Source organism: Littorina saxatilis, linkage group LG14 (genome assembly GCF_037325665.1).
Source record: "Littorina saxatilis isolate snail1 linkage group LG14, US_GU_Lsax_2.0, whole genome shotgun sequence".
Lineage (NCBI taxonomy): Eukaryota > Metazoa > Mollusca > Gastropoda > Littorinimorpha > Littorinidae > Littorina > Littorina saxatilis.
In genome coordinates, this window is record NC_090258.1 from 38,562,404 (window position 1) to 38,581,396 (window position 18,993).

General features: G+C 41.2%; 1 protein-coding gene across 1 annotated transcript; it reads left to right on the forward strand.

The window, feature by feature from the left end:
- The first annotated feature begins 1,932 nt into the window (after window positions 1-1,932).
- Window positions 1,933-17,186, forward strand: LOC138947731 (microfibril-associated glycoprotein 4-like). Its single transcript, XM_070319278.1, has 7 exons — window positions 1,933-2,247; window positions 2,474-2,514; window positions 7,453-7,782; window positions 9,381-9,475; window positions 9,823-9,919; window positions 12,796-12,960; window positions 13,675-17,186. The coding sequence occupies exons 3-7, from the start codon at window positions 7,482-7,484 to the stop codon at window positions 13,926-13,928; spliced, it is 912 nt and encodes a 303-aa protein (XP_070175379.1). The 5' UTR covers window positions 1,933-2,247; window positions 2,474-2,514; window positions 7,453-7,481; the 3' UTR covers window positions 13,929-17,186.
- Window positions 17,187-18,993: the final 1,807 nt, after the last annotated feature.

Here is an 18,993-nt window from a genome sequence, read left to right on the forward strand (position 1 = left end):
AGCTGTCTTTTAAGTGCACAGACAAACACTAACTAGACAACACATATCTCAAAATGTACAGCCGCTTGCAGGGAAGACAAGATAGGCAATGATTAAGGATGAAATGAATAATAAATAAAATAATGTCAGTGGTAAATAACGAAGTGGAAGGTCGGAGTGAGTAAAAGACAAACTGACAGATAAACATGTTGACGTGACTTTCATCTCTGGGGACTGGCTTGTTCGGTGGCCGCCCGTGAACGAGTGTGCCGACTGTCTGTTCTGTAGCCCGTTCCTGGCCCTGTCTCTTTTGCTCGAGATCGCTGAGTATAATACAAGTATGAAGAATATTTTTCTTGTTTGTCAGTTTGTCTCTTTCTTTGTCTTCTTCATTGTCTGGTTTTTTTCTCTCGCTTTGTCTGTCTCTTTGTTCATTTCTACTATATTTCTGTGTTGCTTTGCTACGTATATTTGGTTAGCTTGTTGTTTTTCGTGTGAGAAGCCAAAACGTACTACATACAAAGCGAAAAAGCATCAACAAATAAAACATCTATTCTGTGAAATGCATTATCGAGATTCAAGAATGTAATTTTAGGTTAGCACATTAATGTTCCTGGGGCCCAGCGTATGAAAACGAGCCGAAACTCTGTCACCTATAGATACAGACGACTAAACCACGCAAGCGTGTGTGAATAACAGCTTATACAAAAAGGGGTATCACATTCTGCGTTCAGTCCACTACACAGGTAACATGTTGAACTGGTTGACACGAATCATCTAAAACCGGATCTCCTGCGCGATTCCTTTTACAAATTTCCAATTCGCACCTGACAAATGAGAGCCAGAAAAAATCGAAAGCTTAGAGAGATTGAATCCCAGTGACCTGGAGGGCGTGGAGAAGTCTCATTTTCAAGCAAAGCCAATGCATAAAAACAGGAATAATGCATGCAAATAGTCTGAAATAGAACACTGTTTTCTCGATTTGAAATGGATCTACTGTAGGTCATTTCTGTTTAAGGTGCTGATATACATTGGTGTGTGTGTGTGTGTGTGTGTGTGTGTGTGTGTGTGTGTGTGTCAGTGTGTGTGTGTGTGTGTGTGTGTGTGTGTGTGTGTGTGTGTGTGTGTGTGTGTGTGTGTGTGTGTGTGTGTCCGAGGCTGTGTGTCTGTGTCTGTGTGTCTGTCTGTGCCTGTCTGTGTCTGTCTGTGTGTTGGTTTGTGTCTGTGTGTACGAGTGTGTGGGGGTCTATGTCTTTGTGTCTGTCTGGTTGTTTCTGAATCTGTGCGTGTGTTGGTGTGTTTCAACAGAAGATCTTTTGTACGTTTGGTGTTGTTTAGAACTATCGAGGCCTATGCTCACACAAAGAGAGGCATAATGACCTTTTTCACAGTGGTGAGGTACCAGTACGCCCCTCCCTTATCGCCCCCACTTTGTAGTAGTCGATTTCACGCTCAACTCTGATGAGAGGCTGCGAAATGCAACTCATGGCAAATCATGAGATCATTTGTGGCAAGATATTAGGGGGCGAGATGGGAGGGGGCGAGATGGGAGGAGGCGAGAAAGGACGGGGTGAGTCGGAACACCACCACCCAAGTCCATTCCTCTCCTCTCTCGTAAAATCCTTTCTTCAATCCACTTGTCGACCAACCGACCATTACACCCTGCACACGATGCCATTGTCCAACTCCACTGTCTCCACCCCTCCCCTCGTTCTACCCCGTCTTTATAAACGATATTCGGAAATAACTCTGTCGGGTTTGTATAGGTTGTGACAGAGTGAATACTCTTGTTTTTAGTGGGTCAAACTTTCCAACGTGACATATGAGTCAGTCATCAGCCCGCCACCCCTTTCTTCTGCTACCCGCAACCACCACATACTCCCCCCTTCACACCCCCCCCCCCCCCTAGCATCGTCGCCATCTCTTTCCCTGTTTCCAAAATCCAGATCACACTTGTACATTTTAATTGCATGAATATGTAAGCAAAAATAAAACATTGTTTAAACCAAAGAAAACAAAAAGTAATGCACAACAAATGCAACAAAATCAATTTCCTTTTGTTTGTGTGACCCTGACCTGAATGCGCTTGTCCATTAGCCCTACCACCTCCTTCCTTCCCCCTCGTCATCAGTTCGTTTACCCGAAGCCACCCTGTTGTCGTGTTGGCGTTGTGAGACAGAGATGGTGTAGGACTCGCGACGCCTGTTTGACACTGCCGGGTTTTCTCAAAGATTCCACCTTGCTGTCATTGCATTCTGTGGGTTTCAGGTACGTACCGTTGTTATTACATTCGTCTGCCATCCTGTGTGTGTGTGTGTGTGTGTGTGTGTGTGTATGTGCTGTGTGTGTGTGTGTGTGTGTGTTGTGTCTGTGTGCGTGTGTGTGTGCGTGTGTGTGAGTGTGTGTGTGTGTGTGTGTGTGTGTGTGTGTGTTGTAAAGCAAGGATGTTGCTGGATTTAAGTCATATTTTAATTCTGTTGGTATTTGTTCACAGATAAAAACCACAGCGCCTCCAGTGAACTCTACGTTCTTAAGGTATTAGAATCGCATTTCTTTGGTACATAATTATATTCATTATTTTCAAATTCTATTTCTAAAAAAAAATTATCCAATCGGAGAGTTTTTTTTTAAGTTAATCTATTTTTATGACGGGGCGGTCCAACCCACTATCTCGGGAATGCTTTGACGTTTCATAGCAGAATGATAGACAATTAAGTGTTGTCGGAATATGGAATAATTTCTTTTCTTTCTTATTTTTCTCTCTCTCGCTTTTGTTTTTGTCAGGTCAAAATGAACCCCTTGAGGCATGGCAGGTAAATATTTATGCCCCGAAGTCGTACATTACGCAAACAAATCAGAGCACTACTGAGCGTTGTATTCATTGATTGATAATTGACATTAATTTGTGACAACGGTCAATGAATGAACCATTGTTTTCGAAACGATTGAGGCCTGGACAAAGCGATCATTTCTTTACAACAACAAAAACAACAACAACAACAACAACAACAACAACAACAACAACAACAACAACAACAACAACAACAACAACAGTAACAACTAGCTTCATGCACAATTCAATCAAGGAAAAACGGGAGTATACAAAATTAGTTTTGTTTTGCCATTTCCCTGAAAATACCAATAGGTTCGCCTTTGATGTCATTGACATTACCTTTTAACTTGGCAATTGCTATTGAGTTTAGTGGCAAGAAAAAAAACCCGGCATGGATCGCCATTTTTTTTCGTACTCATGCAGACTTCTATGAGTAAACCTCAAGCGAAGTTTTTATTTGATTTTATTGAGATGCCATGTCAACAGTTGCAATGGACGAGCGATTTTGTTTTTAAATGCGAATAGAGGTTAACTAATTAGACAAAATGTATCTAATAGCTCAAACTCTAGCCATTGAACTGTGTTTATAGGATCAGTTGATAAGATAACCTGCATACTGTGAAACTTTATTTCAATTTAGAGAACACACTTACATTTTCTAAAACTCTTGGATTTGTATCGGCGCAGCACATCTCAGTCTTTCTTTTTTTTACATTTAGTCAAGTTTTGACTACATGTTTTAACATAGAGGGGGAATCTTCTTCTTCTTCTTGTCGTTCGCTTATTTTGCGTTTTTGCGTGGATCTGTGGTTGGCCCAGATCCTCCGACTTCAGCCCTTAGGTTTCTTTCGGGGTTACCCCGCCCTTAGTTCCTGGCTCAAAAACCTAACCCTGGGAACACATGGGGGATTTCTTACCGGGGGTCCCACCCCGGGGCTAGAGCTTTTAATGCGGCTCTTACCCGCATGGTGTAACCGTCATCGAACACGTAGGGCATTTATAGGGTAGTCAGTGCCATCTGCCAACCCACCCCGTCCTGGTAGAGACACCGCTAGTTGGTCCGGGACTGCTTATTCTATATTCGCAGCTGGCCCCCATATCTGGGGGCCGTTCCCCTATCCGCCACCTGGGGACCCGCCGGGTTGAGGATAGTCGCCCCCCCTACTGAATTGAAAGTAGTCTGTTCCCGGAGAGGGGGAATCGAGACGAGGGTTGTGGTGTATGTGTGTGTGTGTGCGTGTGTGTGTGTGTGTGTGCGTGCACGTGTGTAGAACGATTCAGAGAAAACTACTGGAGCGATCTTCATGAAATTTAACATGAGAGTTTGTGGGTATAGTATCCCCATTCGGTTTTTTTCATTTTTTTGATAAATGACTTTGATGACGTCATATCCGGCTTTTTGTGAAAGTTGAGGCAGCACTGTCACGCCCTCATTTTTCAACCAAATTGGTTGACATTTTGGTCAACGAAGGCCGGACATTGGTTTTGCATTTCAGCTTGGAGGCTTAAAAACTAATTAAATAGTTTGCTCATTAAAGTTGTCTTCAAAATCGATTTTTCACTAACAGATTTAAAAATGATTGCATCGTATTCCCCAATTTCTCCTGAATTCAAAAATATATACATATGTTATGTTTACTCTAAAAATGTACTCAGAGTTACAGAAAATAGGTTAAGTAAGTACTGCGTTCGCACGCTACGCGGAGACGAGCGTGACTCGTCTAGGCCTTTGGGGGTGGTTAGTCGAGACTATCTTGATATAGTCTCGGCGATGCGGGTTTTTAGGTGTTAATCTGTTACTTTGATGCCGACAACTTGACTAAATGTTTTTATATATCGCTTCACGCGACTTGTTAAACATTCTGTCAATACTTGACATTGTGATTTGACGAGGACGGTTTTGTTATGTTTGATTGCAAATGTGCCTAAACTAAAAAAATAAAAATGGACCTATACATTCATTTGGGTATTCAACTTTATTTCAGTATTTCAGTTTTTGACCTGTTTAACTCTCGTACTCTTCGTTAATTGGTGCTGAATTTCTTTCTGTTGATCTGAATGATTTCAACAAACAAAACCATAGTTTCACGAGCTATTGACATAAACTCTTTATCTGGCACACACTTTTCGCGCCCTTACGAAATGTTTGCTTAATCGTCGTTCAGTGCAAACACCTCGACTAAAATAATCACCCACATGTCTAAACGATACGCGGATATTTTGTTTGCTAGAAAAAAAACCACACATAATGGACCATCATTATTTTGAGAATGGCATGGTCGATTTCTGCCCTAAAACTAGATTGCTGCCACATATCTAGGAAACGTTTGATCGAAATGATTAATTGTTGAAGTGTAGCCGACCTCACAGTGGAAAACAATTTGTGTTTTCTGTTTGTGAAACAGTCTCACTTTGTCCAAACTGACGGGTTGGAGCGACAAGCCCATAGACATTCTGTTTTCAGCAAGGTGCGGTCACAAACGTTCTAGTTATTAGGAATCTGTTTTCATGTCGTTTGTATACCTTTTATTCTGTTGTAAATATAGTCAAATTTTTTTGAACATTTGAATCGGTGTAAGATACGGGTTGGTTACATTGCTTTTTTCTTGTTGGTGTTCTTTATCTCACACGTATACATTGTCTAAGAGAGTGAGAAATCTATCTTTTAAATCATCTCTGATGATACTGGAGATGCTGTTCGTGTTTTGTTTTAAATTAAAACGAAAAAAAAGAATTTGGTACATGCGTATCGATGTAAAGTCCATAGTCCTGAACTGCCGTGAGCTGTTTCTTGTGTCAAGAAACGTGTGAGCTGATGATTTCCGTGAAGCTGCAGGGGCGGATCAGTTGCTTTGTAAGGGGGGGGGGGCACTTTGAATCGAAAGTGAATGTGATGGGCGCGAAGCGCCCGAATTTGCTAGGGGGGTCCGGGGGCATGCCCTCCCGGAAAAAATGTTTGCCCAAAGAAGCAAAATGGTGCCATCTGGTGCCATTTGAACTTAGAAATGGTCATAGAATCAGCATAGAAAAATCTTCTTTTTTTCTTCTTCTTTTTTTTTCTTCTTTTTTTTCTCAGCATGTCAGGACTGTCAGGAATGTGTTGCAAACGTTCGTTTCTTTGTCTTTTTGTATGCTTGCTTGCGTTGTTTTCATTAATCTTTTTTGTTATTGACTCACATGCGAAGCAAAAGTGAGTCTATGTACTCACCCGAGTCGTCCGTCCGTCCGTCCGGAAAACTTTAACGTTGGATATTTCTTGGACACTATTAAGTCTATCAACACCTGATGTGGCCTGATGGTGTATGGTTACAAGATCTCAAAAAACATGTGCGGCAACTTGACCTCACTTCAAGTTCAAGGTCACAGGGGCCGTAATTGTTGTCTTAAAAACGACCATTTTTCACATTTTCGCATTTTTTTCTGAAGTTATCGAGAATGGCAACCTTAGCTATGTATGCTATACAGGGCAATGTAAGCCCTATCTTTGGACACCAGTTTGGTTGACCTTGCTTCAAGGTCAAGGTCGCAAGGGTCCTTTAAAGTTGGATTGTATACATAGTTTGAAGTGACCTTGACCTTGAACTATGGAAGGTAACTCTTCCAAATCTACATATGTGTGAGGGAAATACATTATACTTACAAAAGTGAGTCTATATACTCACCGACATCGTCCGCCTGTCCTTCCGGGCGTCCGGGCGTCCGTCCGTCTGTGAAACCTTTAACATTGTATATTTCTTGGACACTATTAAGTCTATCAACACCAATTGTGGCCTGATGGTGTATGGTTACAAGATCTTCAGAAACATGTTTGGCAACTTGACCTCACTTCAAGGTCAAGGTCACAGGGTCCTTCAAAGTTGAAATGTATATATTTTGAAGTGACCTTGACCTTGAACTATTGAAAATAACTCTTCCAAAACTACATATGTGTGAGGGAAATACATTATATTTTCATAATAACTCACATTAGGTTACATATCTTCAAGTTCCAGGTCAGTTTGAGTTAAACTGATATTTGTCAAAAAAGAGAAAACAGGCGCCAGACTAGAGAGAAGTCGGAGAACTGACGTTCCTTGTTCGACTCGATCCCCTAATGACCAGCGATTAGCATTTTAGGATGGAGAACCTTTTGACACAGTATGCACCATAACTTGGATGCAATTACTGAATGTGCAACTCACAATGGCATTAGTTTTCTGTAATTATTTTCTTTACTGAATAAATATTGTTTTTCTCAGTTTTATTGTAAAATTATTCTGAAAGAAAGATCAAGGTCTGTTCAGCATGTGAGTCGTGTGGGCTTTGCCCTTCTTGTTTTTGTTGTGCTTATTTGTTTGGTGTTTTGAGTGTGTGTGTGTGTGTGTGTGTGTGTGTGTGTGTGTGTGTGTATGTGTGTGTGTGTTTGTGTGCGTATGTTTGTGTGTGTGTGTGTGTGTGTGTGTGTGTGTGTGTGTGTGTGTGTGTGTGTGTGTAATATTTGTCACACTGTACGTGTTTCCGTAACTGTAATACGACGTGTAATTGATACACACTAACACCACTATTTTAGAAGTGCATTATTCTGTTTTCTTTGCATGTACCTTCAGTTGATATTTGAATGACAGTTATGGTTTGGCAATTTACTTTTTGTTTTTATTTAGAGGCAAGAAAACTACATCCACCAAACAGAATGAGGGCTGCTCACTATTCATTGCTGCTGGCTTTCCCTATAATGATTCACGGGGCACCCCTCAACCTGGGATCTAGCCTGTTTAGTCACATTTCCACAGACACAACATACACCCAAGGTCATCTCTTCGTCTCCCCTGCCACCTCCACTGTTGCCTGCGCTCGTCTCTGTGCCCTTGACCCTGGCTGCTTGACTTTCACCTTTCTTCAAGGGACATGTCAAGGTCACCTTACCGCTATGAACTCTTCAAGTGACCAGGTTGTTGCCATAGGAGCGCAGTCTTACACCCGTGTAACTGAAGGTAAGACGCCGAGAGAGACTATCCCCATTATAACTAGTAGTAGATGCCTGACCGGTTGGCCTAGTGGTAAGGCGTCCGCCCCGTGATCGGGAGGTCGTGGGTTCGAACCCCGGCCGGGTCATACCTAAGACTTTAAAATTGGCAATCTAGTGGCTGCTCCGCCTGGCGTCTGGCATTATGGGGTTAGTGCTAGGACTGGTTGGTCCGGTGTCAGAATAATGTGACTGGGTGAGACATGAAGCCTGTGCTGCGACTTCTGTCTTGTGTGTGGCGCACGTTATATGTCAAAGCAGCACCGCCCTGATATGGCCCTTCGTGGTCGGCTGGGCGTTAAGCAAACAAACAAACAAAAAGTAGATGCCTGCTTGTCTGTATGTTTGCTTGCCTGCCTGCCTGTCTGTCGGTCGGTCTGTTTGTCTGTCTGTCTGTCTATATCTGTCTGTCACTGAAATTCGTTTTGGGTTTAGAAGAAGCGTTTCTCTGTCAGATAAAGTGATGCCGAGCATATGCCGAGCTAAAACAAAAGGCAAAGACTGTTTAAATGTCACAAGCAGTTAGTACATTGTCTTCTTGTGCCTATAATTATCTTTGAGTGGTATGACATATCTTTGATTTTCTTGTCAGTCCAAAACTTTACTGCCAACCGCTGAGGGCACGTTTATTTTTATTTTTATCGTGTACTTGTTTAAATACTTGCTCTTCTGTTAATAATTGGAGAAAAAAAACCCGACTTCTTTACATCTTGCTTTTGTTGAAAATAGATAAATAGCGTCCTTTGTACGTAAATGATCCCGTAAACCTGGCAGATCTGTCGAGAGTTTTACATGGGATAAGGCCCCCCCCCCCCCCCCCCAAAAAAAAAAGTCTGTTTACGGTAACATAGGAAAAAATTGGGTCGGTAGGTCGGTATTGTTTGTTTTTTTTTCCCCCAAAAAAACATATTTTTAAGTTATTTTGCCAAAAAACAAAGACTTTTTTTCCCCCAATTTTTTTTCCCCAAATGCCAAAAAAAAGTCTTGGGTCGCGCGAAAAAATAGGGTCGGTCGGGATACCGTAAACAGACTTTTTTTTGTGTGTGCCTAAGATCAATCTTTAATTCAAACCCAAACACGCAATCTATAGCCTGGTTGCTTTTGGTACGTACTGCACATTGTCTGCTTAATTTAGTTTTTGATTGATTGAAATGTCAGCCTGTGTCCGAGTCGAAAGTTGGTCTTGCCCTATGCAAAAGCCTGGTTTGATCTCTGGGCTGTACATACATGGTCCTTTGCACAGGAAGGTCGATAAGAAACGCAAGATATGTATGATCTGCTTTCTTGGGTTGTACCATGTGAATCGTGTATAGAACTCATTGTGATGGATAGGCGTAAGTTAGTTAGATGACAATACGCCACTAATTAGTTATTCAGATTTATCATTATCTGACTGTCTACCGAAATCTAAAATACGAATAAAAAAAATACAATAAAAAAAATACAAGCATTTAAAAACAAATATCTTTTTAAACGAACTTTACTCCATCCTGAATGTGTTGAAACACATGTAAATACCAAGGACACTTATGTTGTATGTTGCTTTGTCTCCACGGTCCACGCCAGCTGACCCAGTCAGGTGCAAGACGAGCGGCGCACAGCGGTTGATCGTTCCTAGTCTGGGCCTGGACACACAGGCCGTCTGTCAGGATGACTGGATGGTAGGTGTTGCGTCACTTAGTCCAATTACGTCATAGTATGAAAGGATGTAACAGTCGCACTAACAGAGCACACAGACACAGATACACGCGCGCACGCACGCATGTACGAAAACACACGCGCACACACAGACAAAAAGACACACAGACACAAACACGGACACACACACGGACACACACATACACGCACACACACACACACGCATACGCTCACGGACACACACACGGACACACACACGTACACACACACAATACATACACACACACACACATACACACACACACACACACACACACACCACCACCACAACCACCAGCAAATCTCTTGGACATGATTGTGTTGATGTCAGGTCATCCTGAGACGTCAGGACGGCAGTGTGGATTTCTTCAGGGACTGGAGTCAGTACAAGGCAGGCTTTGGCAGCTTGGATGGCGAGTTCTGGTTCGGTGAGCACTCTTATCTTGTTCCAGCATGTGCTGTGTGCAGTTTATTGTGTGTTGGATGTTGCTTTAGGGTATATGTATTATTATTATTATTATTGTGATCATTTTTATGCGCCTAATCTAGATATAGCCCTAGGCGCTTACATATTAATTTCTGCCGTTTGAAATGGAATTTTTTACAGACAGACAGACAAACAGACATTTTTTACACACAATATATAACGCATTCACATCGGCCAGTAAAGCTCAGTAGCCTATTAGGCGAGCATTCACCTTTCACGGCCTTTATTCCAAGTCAAACGGGTATTTGGTGGACATTTTATCTATGCCTATACAATTTTGCCAGGAAAGACCCTTTTGTCAATCGTGGGATCTTTAACGTGCACACACCAATGTAGTGTACACGAAGGGACCTCGGTTTTTCGTCTCATCCGAAAGACTAGCACTTGAACCCACCACCTAGGTTAGGAAAGGGGGGAGAAAATTGCGGCCTGACCCAGGGTCGAACACGCAACCTCTCGCTTCCGAGCGCAAGTGCGTTACCACTCGGCCACCCAGTCACTCTATAGCTCTTTCTCACTCGCGAGGCCGGTGGTGTGCACGAGTTTCGTCCCTTTGGTTCGGTAAGTTCCGGTTAAGATAGAGGCGGCAGTCGAGCGCATGAACGTGAAAGAATTGAAAGATTTTCTTCGGAAACATGGCCAACTTGTCAGTGGAAAAAAAGAAGAATTAGTGCGCAGAGCAAGAGGCACGTTTCAGCTGCGAAAAGATGGCAAGGATGCTATCGATAATGCTGTGGAAACAAATGATTCAAGTTAGCATTTGACAGACCACTTCGACTGTCAGTGTCACGAACTTGTAGCCTATGTGTTAAATGTTATCAATAATTATTGAGCACACGCGGAATTTGTGCGTGAATCAGTGAGTCCTTTTGATGCTTGGTAGTCATGCATTTATTGTTGTTAACTGGATGTGCGTGTTGTCTAAGGCTAATGTCAGACGGATCTCGCAAAACACGAAACAAAAGCCGCCGAACAAAAGCAAAACAACACACAAAAGCACCATGTTTTGCTTTTGTTCGGCTTTTGTTTCGTGTTTTGCGAGCTCCATCTGACATTAGCCTAAGAGCAGTTTCACATTACCAGTTCATGGCTCTTTAATGTTACTTCAGTTGTTTTACTTTACATTGTTTACCAACTTTGTTAAACTGCTATTGTTTGTATATGTTTTAGATAAATAAAACCCAAACTGTATCAACTGCGTCTGTTGAAGTGTGTGTGATTATCTGTAAAACAAGTCATTCATCAAGCTTCAGATTCATCATGTCTTTATTCTTTGAATACATATATAATTATATAATACACTGCATTGTCGTTCCTCGGCAAATATTTCAGCCAACTGTGAATAAAAAACAAAATGTAATCACACACAGGTAATAAATATTTTCCCTTAAAAACATAAAAAGCATAGATACACACCACACAAACCCTATTTATAATTTCATGTACATAATCCCACGTTACAAAATAGTGCACTCCTTACAACACACGCTCACACCTGGTTGGTTTGCGTTCAACTTCTCAGACATATTCAGGCATGAAAATTCTCCGTATTTTCCGTATTTTTGAAAAAAAATAAACCGTATTTTTTTTATTTTCCGTATTTTTCCTTTTTTTTTATTTTCCGTATTTTTCCTTTTTTTTTTTTTTTTTTTTTTTCCTAGTCATAGTTATAGTAAAATAGTTTTGGGGCCATGTTTGAATCCAATTTTAAGGCTCAGATAGCCCCAGATTGCACCAAATTGCACCCTTGAAAAAAAAAATTTCCGGGGGGGCATGCCCCCGGACCTCCCTAGAAGTCTTGGCGCTTTGCGCCTGCGAAACTTGGCGCTAAGCGCCTGCGAAACTTGGCGCTACGCGCCTTCGAATTTTTTTTTCAGTATTTTTTTTTTTCAGTTTTCATGCCTGATATTTTAACTGGATACAAAAATTTGGAGTACAAACCAGCATCAGTTTTCATGCATACTAGTTTTATAATTTCTGTCTTCCATGCATTGGGAATGTAAGCATCAATGAGTGACATACACAGAGTCAATGACTGAGATTTATAGTGACACTAAAGACTACAGTCATACTGAGACACGGCAGTCCTTCTTACAGCTCATGTGCCTGTTACTGTTTCACACAGACAAGAGCAAAATGCACTAATGATTGAAGGAAGTATGTTGTACAACAACATTCTTTTACACTTTTATGTACATGAACAAATAATACCCATCTGATTAACTAGACGAGAAAGTCACTCTGTCAAGTTGCACAAAATCTTGTCATTTTCTATAAGAAAGAGTAACACGTAGGCGCTGCTACCAAGCTCTTTTCAGTTGCTTGTTTGTTGGAAGTTTATGTAGCCTGACAACTCTTCCTTCAATAATTTTTCCACGATAGTTATGGCAAATGACACAGTACTGCTTTCCACCACCACACACTCTGAGCGAGCTTTCTTTCAGTGCAGACGCCATGATGTAGAAGATACCGGAACTAACCCAGCGTTTCTCCTTCGTTGAAGAGCATGAAAAGATAACTGGTACTTGACTAGAAGTGAGAAAGAGCTATACAGGGACTCTAGTCAGGCTTTGGTAGTCAGGAAATGTAAGGTAAGCACAGTCAGGTAGGCACGTACATCGCGTCTTCTCAGTGCTTTCGTAATGTATCGTTTTTACATTTAGTCAAGTTTTTTTGTTTTGAGTTGTTATTTGGTTGAGTGTGTTCTTCATAATTATGGTTAAGTGTGTATAATCAGGTATACAAAACGGCAGTGGAGTAGGAGCCGACAGAAATAGATGTGATACGTCATGCCTCATTACGGAATGCTTGTTACAGGTCTGGAGAACCTTCACAAGCTAACGAGCTCACAGAGCTACATGATGACGGTGGAGTTAAGAGACTGGGAAGGGAACGAGGCCAGCGCCCTCTATGCGAACTTCTCTGTGGGTCCGGAGAGCCGCCTCTACAAGCTCCATGTCGACTTCGTGGGAGGCACTGCCAGTAAGTGTCCGTTTTTATCTTGCCACTTGTTCTCTCTAATTATGTGTCTGTCTGTCTGTCTGCCTCTCTCTCTCTCTTTTTTCTCTCTCTCTTTCACACACACACACACACACACACACACACACACACACACGAACGCAAGCATACAACTTGGATCAGGAAGGGACACAACTAGCTATAGCTGAATGAGGGTTGGTTTGGTTTTTGGGGTTTAATGTCTCTTCAGCAGATGCTAGCTGCTATTCGAGACCGATGCAATTATTTTCTTTTCCCTTCATTGAATGAGGGTACCAGGAGCTGCTTTCCTTGACTAACACAAACACCGACACACATGTATATAAACACAAACATTTAGGAACACACACACACACACACACACACACACACACACACACACACACACACACACTAACTAACTAACTGACTAACTATAACCGTAACTAACAAACTAACTAACTAACTGACACACTCACACAAACGAACCGTCGCGATATAACCTTGAATGGTTGAAAACGACGTTAAACACCAAATAAAGAAAGAAAGAACACAAACGACCTCACTGAGAACCTGGATGATGAAACACACACACACACGCAAACACACACACCTCGGCACACACACAAACATACAGACACAGACACACAGATATATACACACACACACACATACATACATCACCCCCGCAATAATAATTCAGATGATTTTATTTCTCAGACGACAGCCTGACGTGGCACAGTAGGCAACACTTCAGCACCTATGACGCAGACAATGACGTATTTCCCATCGTCAACTGCGCGGACAAGCTGCGCGGCGGGTGGTGGTACAGGGAATGCGCAGAGAGCAATCTGTGCGGGGAGTACAAACCCTCCAGCTCCACGCCCCTCAAGCAAGGTATCACCTGGAGAGGCTGGAAGGGCACCACCACGTACTCCATGAAATCCGCCATCATGAAAATCAGACCGGCCTAGAGCTGGTGGAAGATTTGAATTTCGTCCGTATGAAATATTGACTGGCCTAAATGGATGGAAGCCGGAGTGGAAATTCGTCACTATGAAATATCGACTGGCCAAAGCTAGAGGACGAATTAGAATTTGTCACTATGAAATATCGACTGGCCTAAGCTAGTTGAAGGATTGAGATGCACCAATATGAAACATTAACTGTCCTTATTAAATTTTAGTGAAACAATACAACGTCGCTCATATGAAATATTCACCGACCTAAGCTAGAAGAAAAATAGAAATTCGCTCATATGAAGTCTGGACTTAATTGCCTAAGGATTGACATTCGCCAATATAAAACATCGACTCAGTGGCCTAGGCTAGTGGAAGAATTGAAATTTCAGAGTATTAATCATCGACTGGCCTAATTAAGTGAAATAATTGAATTTCTCTCTTATGAAATATTGACACACCTTAGCTAGAGGAATAATAAAACATCTACAATATGAAATATCGACTGGCCTAAGCCAGTGAAAGATGATATCCGTTTTCCATGAAATTTGCCATGATGAAACGCATAGGCTAGCTGGTAGAAGAATTGTACCGGTATTCCAATAAATTAACTAGATGATAGCCGAACGTTCTGAGCTAGTTTGTAGCCTACTCATAGTTCATGAATTTGGCCATAATATAAATTTAGGCTTGTGAAAGAATTGACCAGTAATTTTGTTCTACTTTGATCGAATGAAAGATGACTTGCCAAAGCTAGTGAAAGGATTGACACGCTATTACATGAATTTCGCCTTGACTGATGGCAGAATTCCCTGATGACAATTCCCCCAGCCTAAGATGATGGGATATTAGATTAATCGGAACGTTGGGCGCTTTCTCCAGGCGGAATTAAAAAGAGCAGAAGTGCACTTTTCGTACTGTTTGATGCACATAATTATGTCGCTTCTTTCAAGATTAAAACAGAAAGGGAAGTAAGTGTGTCTGTTTAGTATAGTTTCTTGATACTCCGTTCGAATGAAATCTTGTTTAAACATATTGGAAGTGAAGATTCAACATTAAGACAGTCTTGAGTCCTATGTCGATTCAGTTTCCTGACATCCCAAACCAAAAAAAGTACTAAGCTTAGAATTTAGCAATCCACTTTTGTTACCAAATTAGGATTGTTTTGCCAATAAACACATTTGTTCATGCCGTGGAAATTAAGGATTGTTTTGCCAATAAACACATTTGTTCATGCCGTGGAAATTAAGGATTGTTTTGCCAATAACCACATTTGTTCATGACGTGGAAATGAAGGATTGTTTTGCCAATAACCACATTTGTTCATGCCGTGGAAATTAAGGATTGTTTTGCCAATAACCACAATTGTTCATGCCGTGGAAATGAAGGATTGTTTTGCCAATAACCATGTTCATCAGTGCCGTGGAAATGAAGGATTGTTTACCAATAACCACATTTGTTCATGCCCTGGAAATGAAGGATTGTTTTGCCAATAACCACATTTGTTCATGCCGTGGAAATGAAGAATTGTTTCGTTGCTAGCACCCCTTTTCTGAAAGCTGAATGATTTTTATGAGGAAAAGGGAAATCCAAAATGTGACCCTCCACCACGAAATGAGTCGCATGTCACCCTGCGCGGTTCTGCGCTAGGCTTAATATAAGTCCGGGGAGTGTCTGGTAACAGTGTGAGGGTCACCTGTTACCCTCAAACAGTTTTCGCTCTTTTCTAAAACGGTTTTCACCACTGGATAGAGCATAAAAAACTCTTAAGGAAAATGTAAAAATATGAAAATCATGCAAAGGTGACATGTGACTCATTCCGTGGTGGAGGGTCACAAATGTCGGTGTGTATTTAAATTTTGCATCTTTAGCTTTCTTTTTGTGTGAATTAAGCGGCGAAAGACTATGTTAGTAGTCAAGGAAATGTGTTGTATCGGTGTGAATCTAAATCGTTCCAACAACGCGTTTCAGACACAATGAATCTTTGTTGTCATCTTACTGTTAACAAAGAGTGTATCCCTACGGAAAGAGGGTTCACTCCCTTCTTCACGCCACTTGCAAAAGTGATGCGAAGAGCCGGCGCCGAATCTACAACCGACTGAGGAAAACGTTGCCACCGAGCAAGGAGGAATAGAAGAGTGATGGACGGTTTTTGTTTTCGGCTGCTAAGATAACTATCAAAATGACTGTTATATTTGTTTTTGTTAGGCAAAAAAAAAAAAAAAAATAGGTGTGGTTACAGTAACATAGCCAAACAAAATAGGGTAGGTAGGTAGGCAATCACTTTTTTTTTTTTATTTTTTTAACTTTTTTTCCTAATGTGTACAAATTAAACCTACTTGACAGGGAAATAAGTGTGCGACACGGGCGCTTTTGCTTTCATAGCGTTTTTTGGACTCGGTTTTTTGTTTTTTTTGGACAAATGTAATAAAAAGTTATAGGATCGGCCCCTAAAAATAGGGTAGGTCGGGTTACCGTAACCACACCTTTTTTTTTTTTTAGGCCTTAAGATAACAGACTGGTCGTACTGTTTCCGGCATGTGAAAACTATTTCACAGGCGCTCATGCAGTATTTGAAGAGATACAGACAGCAAAAAAGACTATACATGCAGACAGAAACTCACAGACTTATCTTCATACATTTGCTTTATGAACATATTAGTAGTAAATCTATTGAAAGTAATGGGATTTGTCAGTTCTCTACACATTCTTTACAGCAATGAAAATCAGTTCTCTCTCTCTCTCTCCCCCCCTCTCTCTCTCTCTCTCTCTCTCTCTCTCTCTCTCTCTCTCTCTCTATCTTATAAACATAACATATATTTCTGTGTTATATATAGTGTTCAAACATTGCTAAAACAAAATCTAAATGCATCTTGAAATGTCTTATTGGTTGCTTGACATTTTATTTCTGTCATTTATACTGTATTTAACTTCTATTTAACTTTATTTATTCTTGTAATGGTGTTACCTCTCAATGGGCGAGGGCCGGATGAAAAAAACCCGCCATGTATACTTTGCTTATTCCGTCGAGTTGAGTCATCCTCAAAAAATAAATTTAATTTCAAAATTAATTTTCGCTTCAAAAATTAATTTCATATTCTCCCTCTCTCTCTTTTCATTTTTTGACATGTTAATTATATAAATTGTATTGTAATTAACTTAACTTCTATTTCTTCTTTTTATTAATCGAGTTACCCTCAATGGGCGAGGTCCGGATGAAAAAAAGCATGTATACTTTGCTTATTCTGTTACCCTCGATAAATAAATAAAGTTCAAAAGTTCAAAGTTCTCTCTCTGTCGGTCGTCTGTCTGTCTGTCTGTCTGTCTCTCTCTCTGTCGGTCGTCTGTCTGACTATCTGTCTCTCTCTCTCTCTCTCTCTCTCTCTCTCTCTCTCTCTCTCTCTCTCTCTCTCTCTCTCTCTCTCTCTCTCTCTCTCTTTCAATGTATATCTGTGTGTCTAGTTCTGTTTGTTTGTCTTGTTTCATTTTGTTGTCTCAGTCTCTCAGTGTTAACCTCTTGCTCACGATCAAAACCACAACGAAATTGCGCTGGTTTGGTGTGATACAAGACAAACCGTATTCCTCTAACATTCATTTATACATTTCAAATATAGATTTAATAATTGATAAAATCAGAAAAGGCGAACAGTACAATCTGCATCCCCATGAAAAGACAAACAAGTCGCGTAAGGCGAAATTACTACAAGCTGTGGAACTCACAGAATGAAAGTGAACGTAGTCCGCCGCTAGTGCAAAAGGCAGTGAAAGTGACGAGCCTGTTCGGCGCTGTAGCGGTTGCGCTGTGCTTCATAGTACCTCTCTTCGTTTTAACTTTCTGAGCGTGTTTTTAATCCAAACATATCATATCTATATGTTTTTGGAATCAGGAACCGACAAGGAATAAGATGATTTCGGAAATTTAATTTTAATAATAATTTTTATATTTTTAGTTTTCAGAGCTTGTTTTTAATCCAAATATAACATATCTATATGTTTTTGGAATCAGAAAATGATGAAGAATAAGATGAACGTAAATTTGGATCGTTTTAAAATTTTATTTTATTTTTTACAATTTTCAGATTTTTAATGACCAAAGTCATTAATTAATTTTTAAGCCACCATGCTCAAATGCAATACCGAAGTCTGGCCTTCGTCGAAGATTGCTTGGCCAAAATTTCAATCAATTTGATTGAAAAATGAGGCTGTGACAGTGCCACCTCAACTTTTACAAAAAGCCGGATATGACGTCATCAAAGACATTTATCGAAAAAAAGAAAAAAAACGTCCGGGGATATCATTCCCAGGAACTCTCATGTCAAATTTCATAAAGATCGGTCCAGTAGTTTAGTCTGAATCGCTCTACACACACACACACACACGCACATACACCACGACCCTCGTCTCGATTCCCCCTCTATGTTAAAACATTTAGTCAAAACTTGACTAAATGTAAAAACGGAATCTTTTTTTTACGAGAATGATAACCATTAGAAGTTGCACATTAGTTAGCTTTTGCCTTGCCTTGCCAATGCTTCTGAGGTGCCAGTGAGAAAGTTTTACTCGGTCAGTGCTGGGACGGCGGGCTGGAATGCGGGAAGGTCTGGCATAACTTCAGTTTAGGCCGAAGTGCTCCCTCTTTCCGTAGGGATACACTCTTTGCTGTTACGAATGGGTTTAAATAAGCAGGCTTGCTAATACTGATCCACATACTCCCAAGGGGCTTGATTAGACACACCGTGGCACACACACACACACGCACCCTGCACGCACGCACGCACACAGACACAGAGACTCTCACACACAGAGACTCACAAACACACACACGCACACGAGGGCGGGGAAGTAGCTCAGTTGGTAGCGCGCTGGCTTTGTAGCCAGTTGGTCGCTATCTGCGTGAGTTCGAACCCCCCGTTCGGCGAGAGATTTATTTCTCGGAGTCAACTGTGCGCAGACTCTCTTCCGGTGTGAACACCCCCGTGTGCACACATGCGCACGAAAAAGATCCCACGTTCACAGCCGAAAGTCTCAGGGCTTGGAAAACTTGAAGACACACATGCGCCATCTCAGTCTCGTCTCTGAT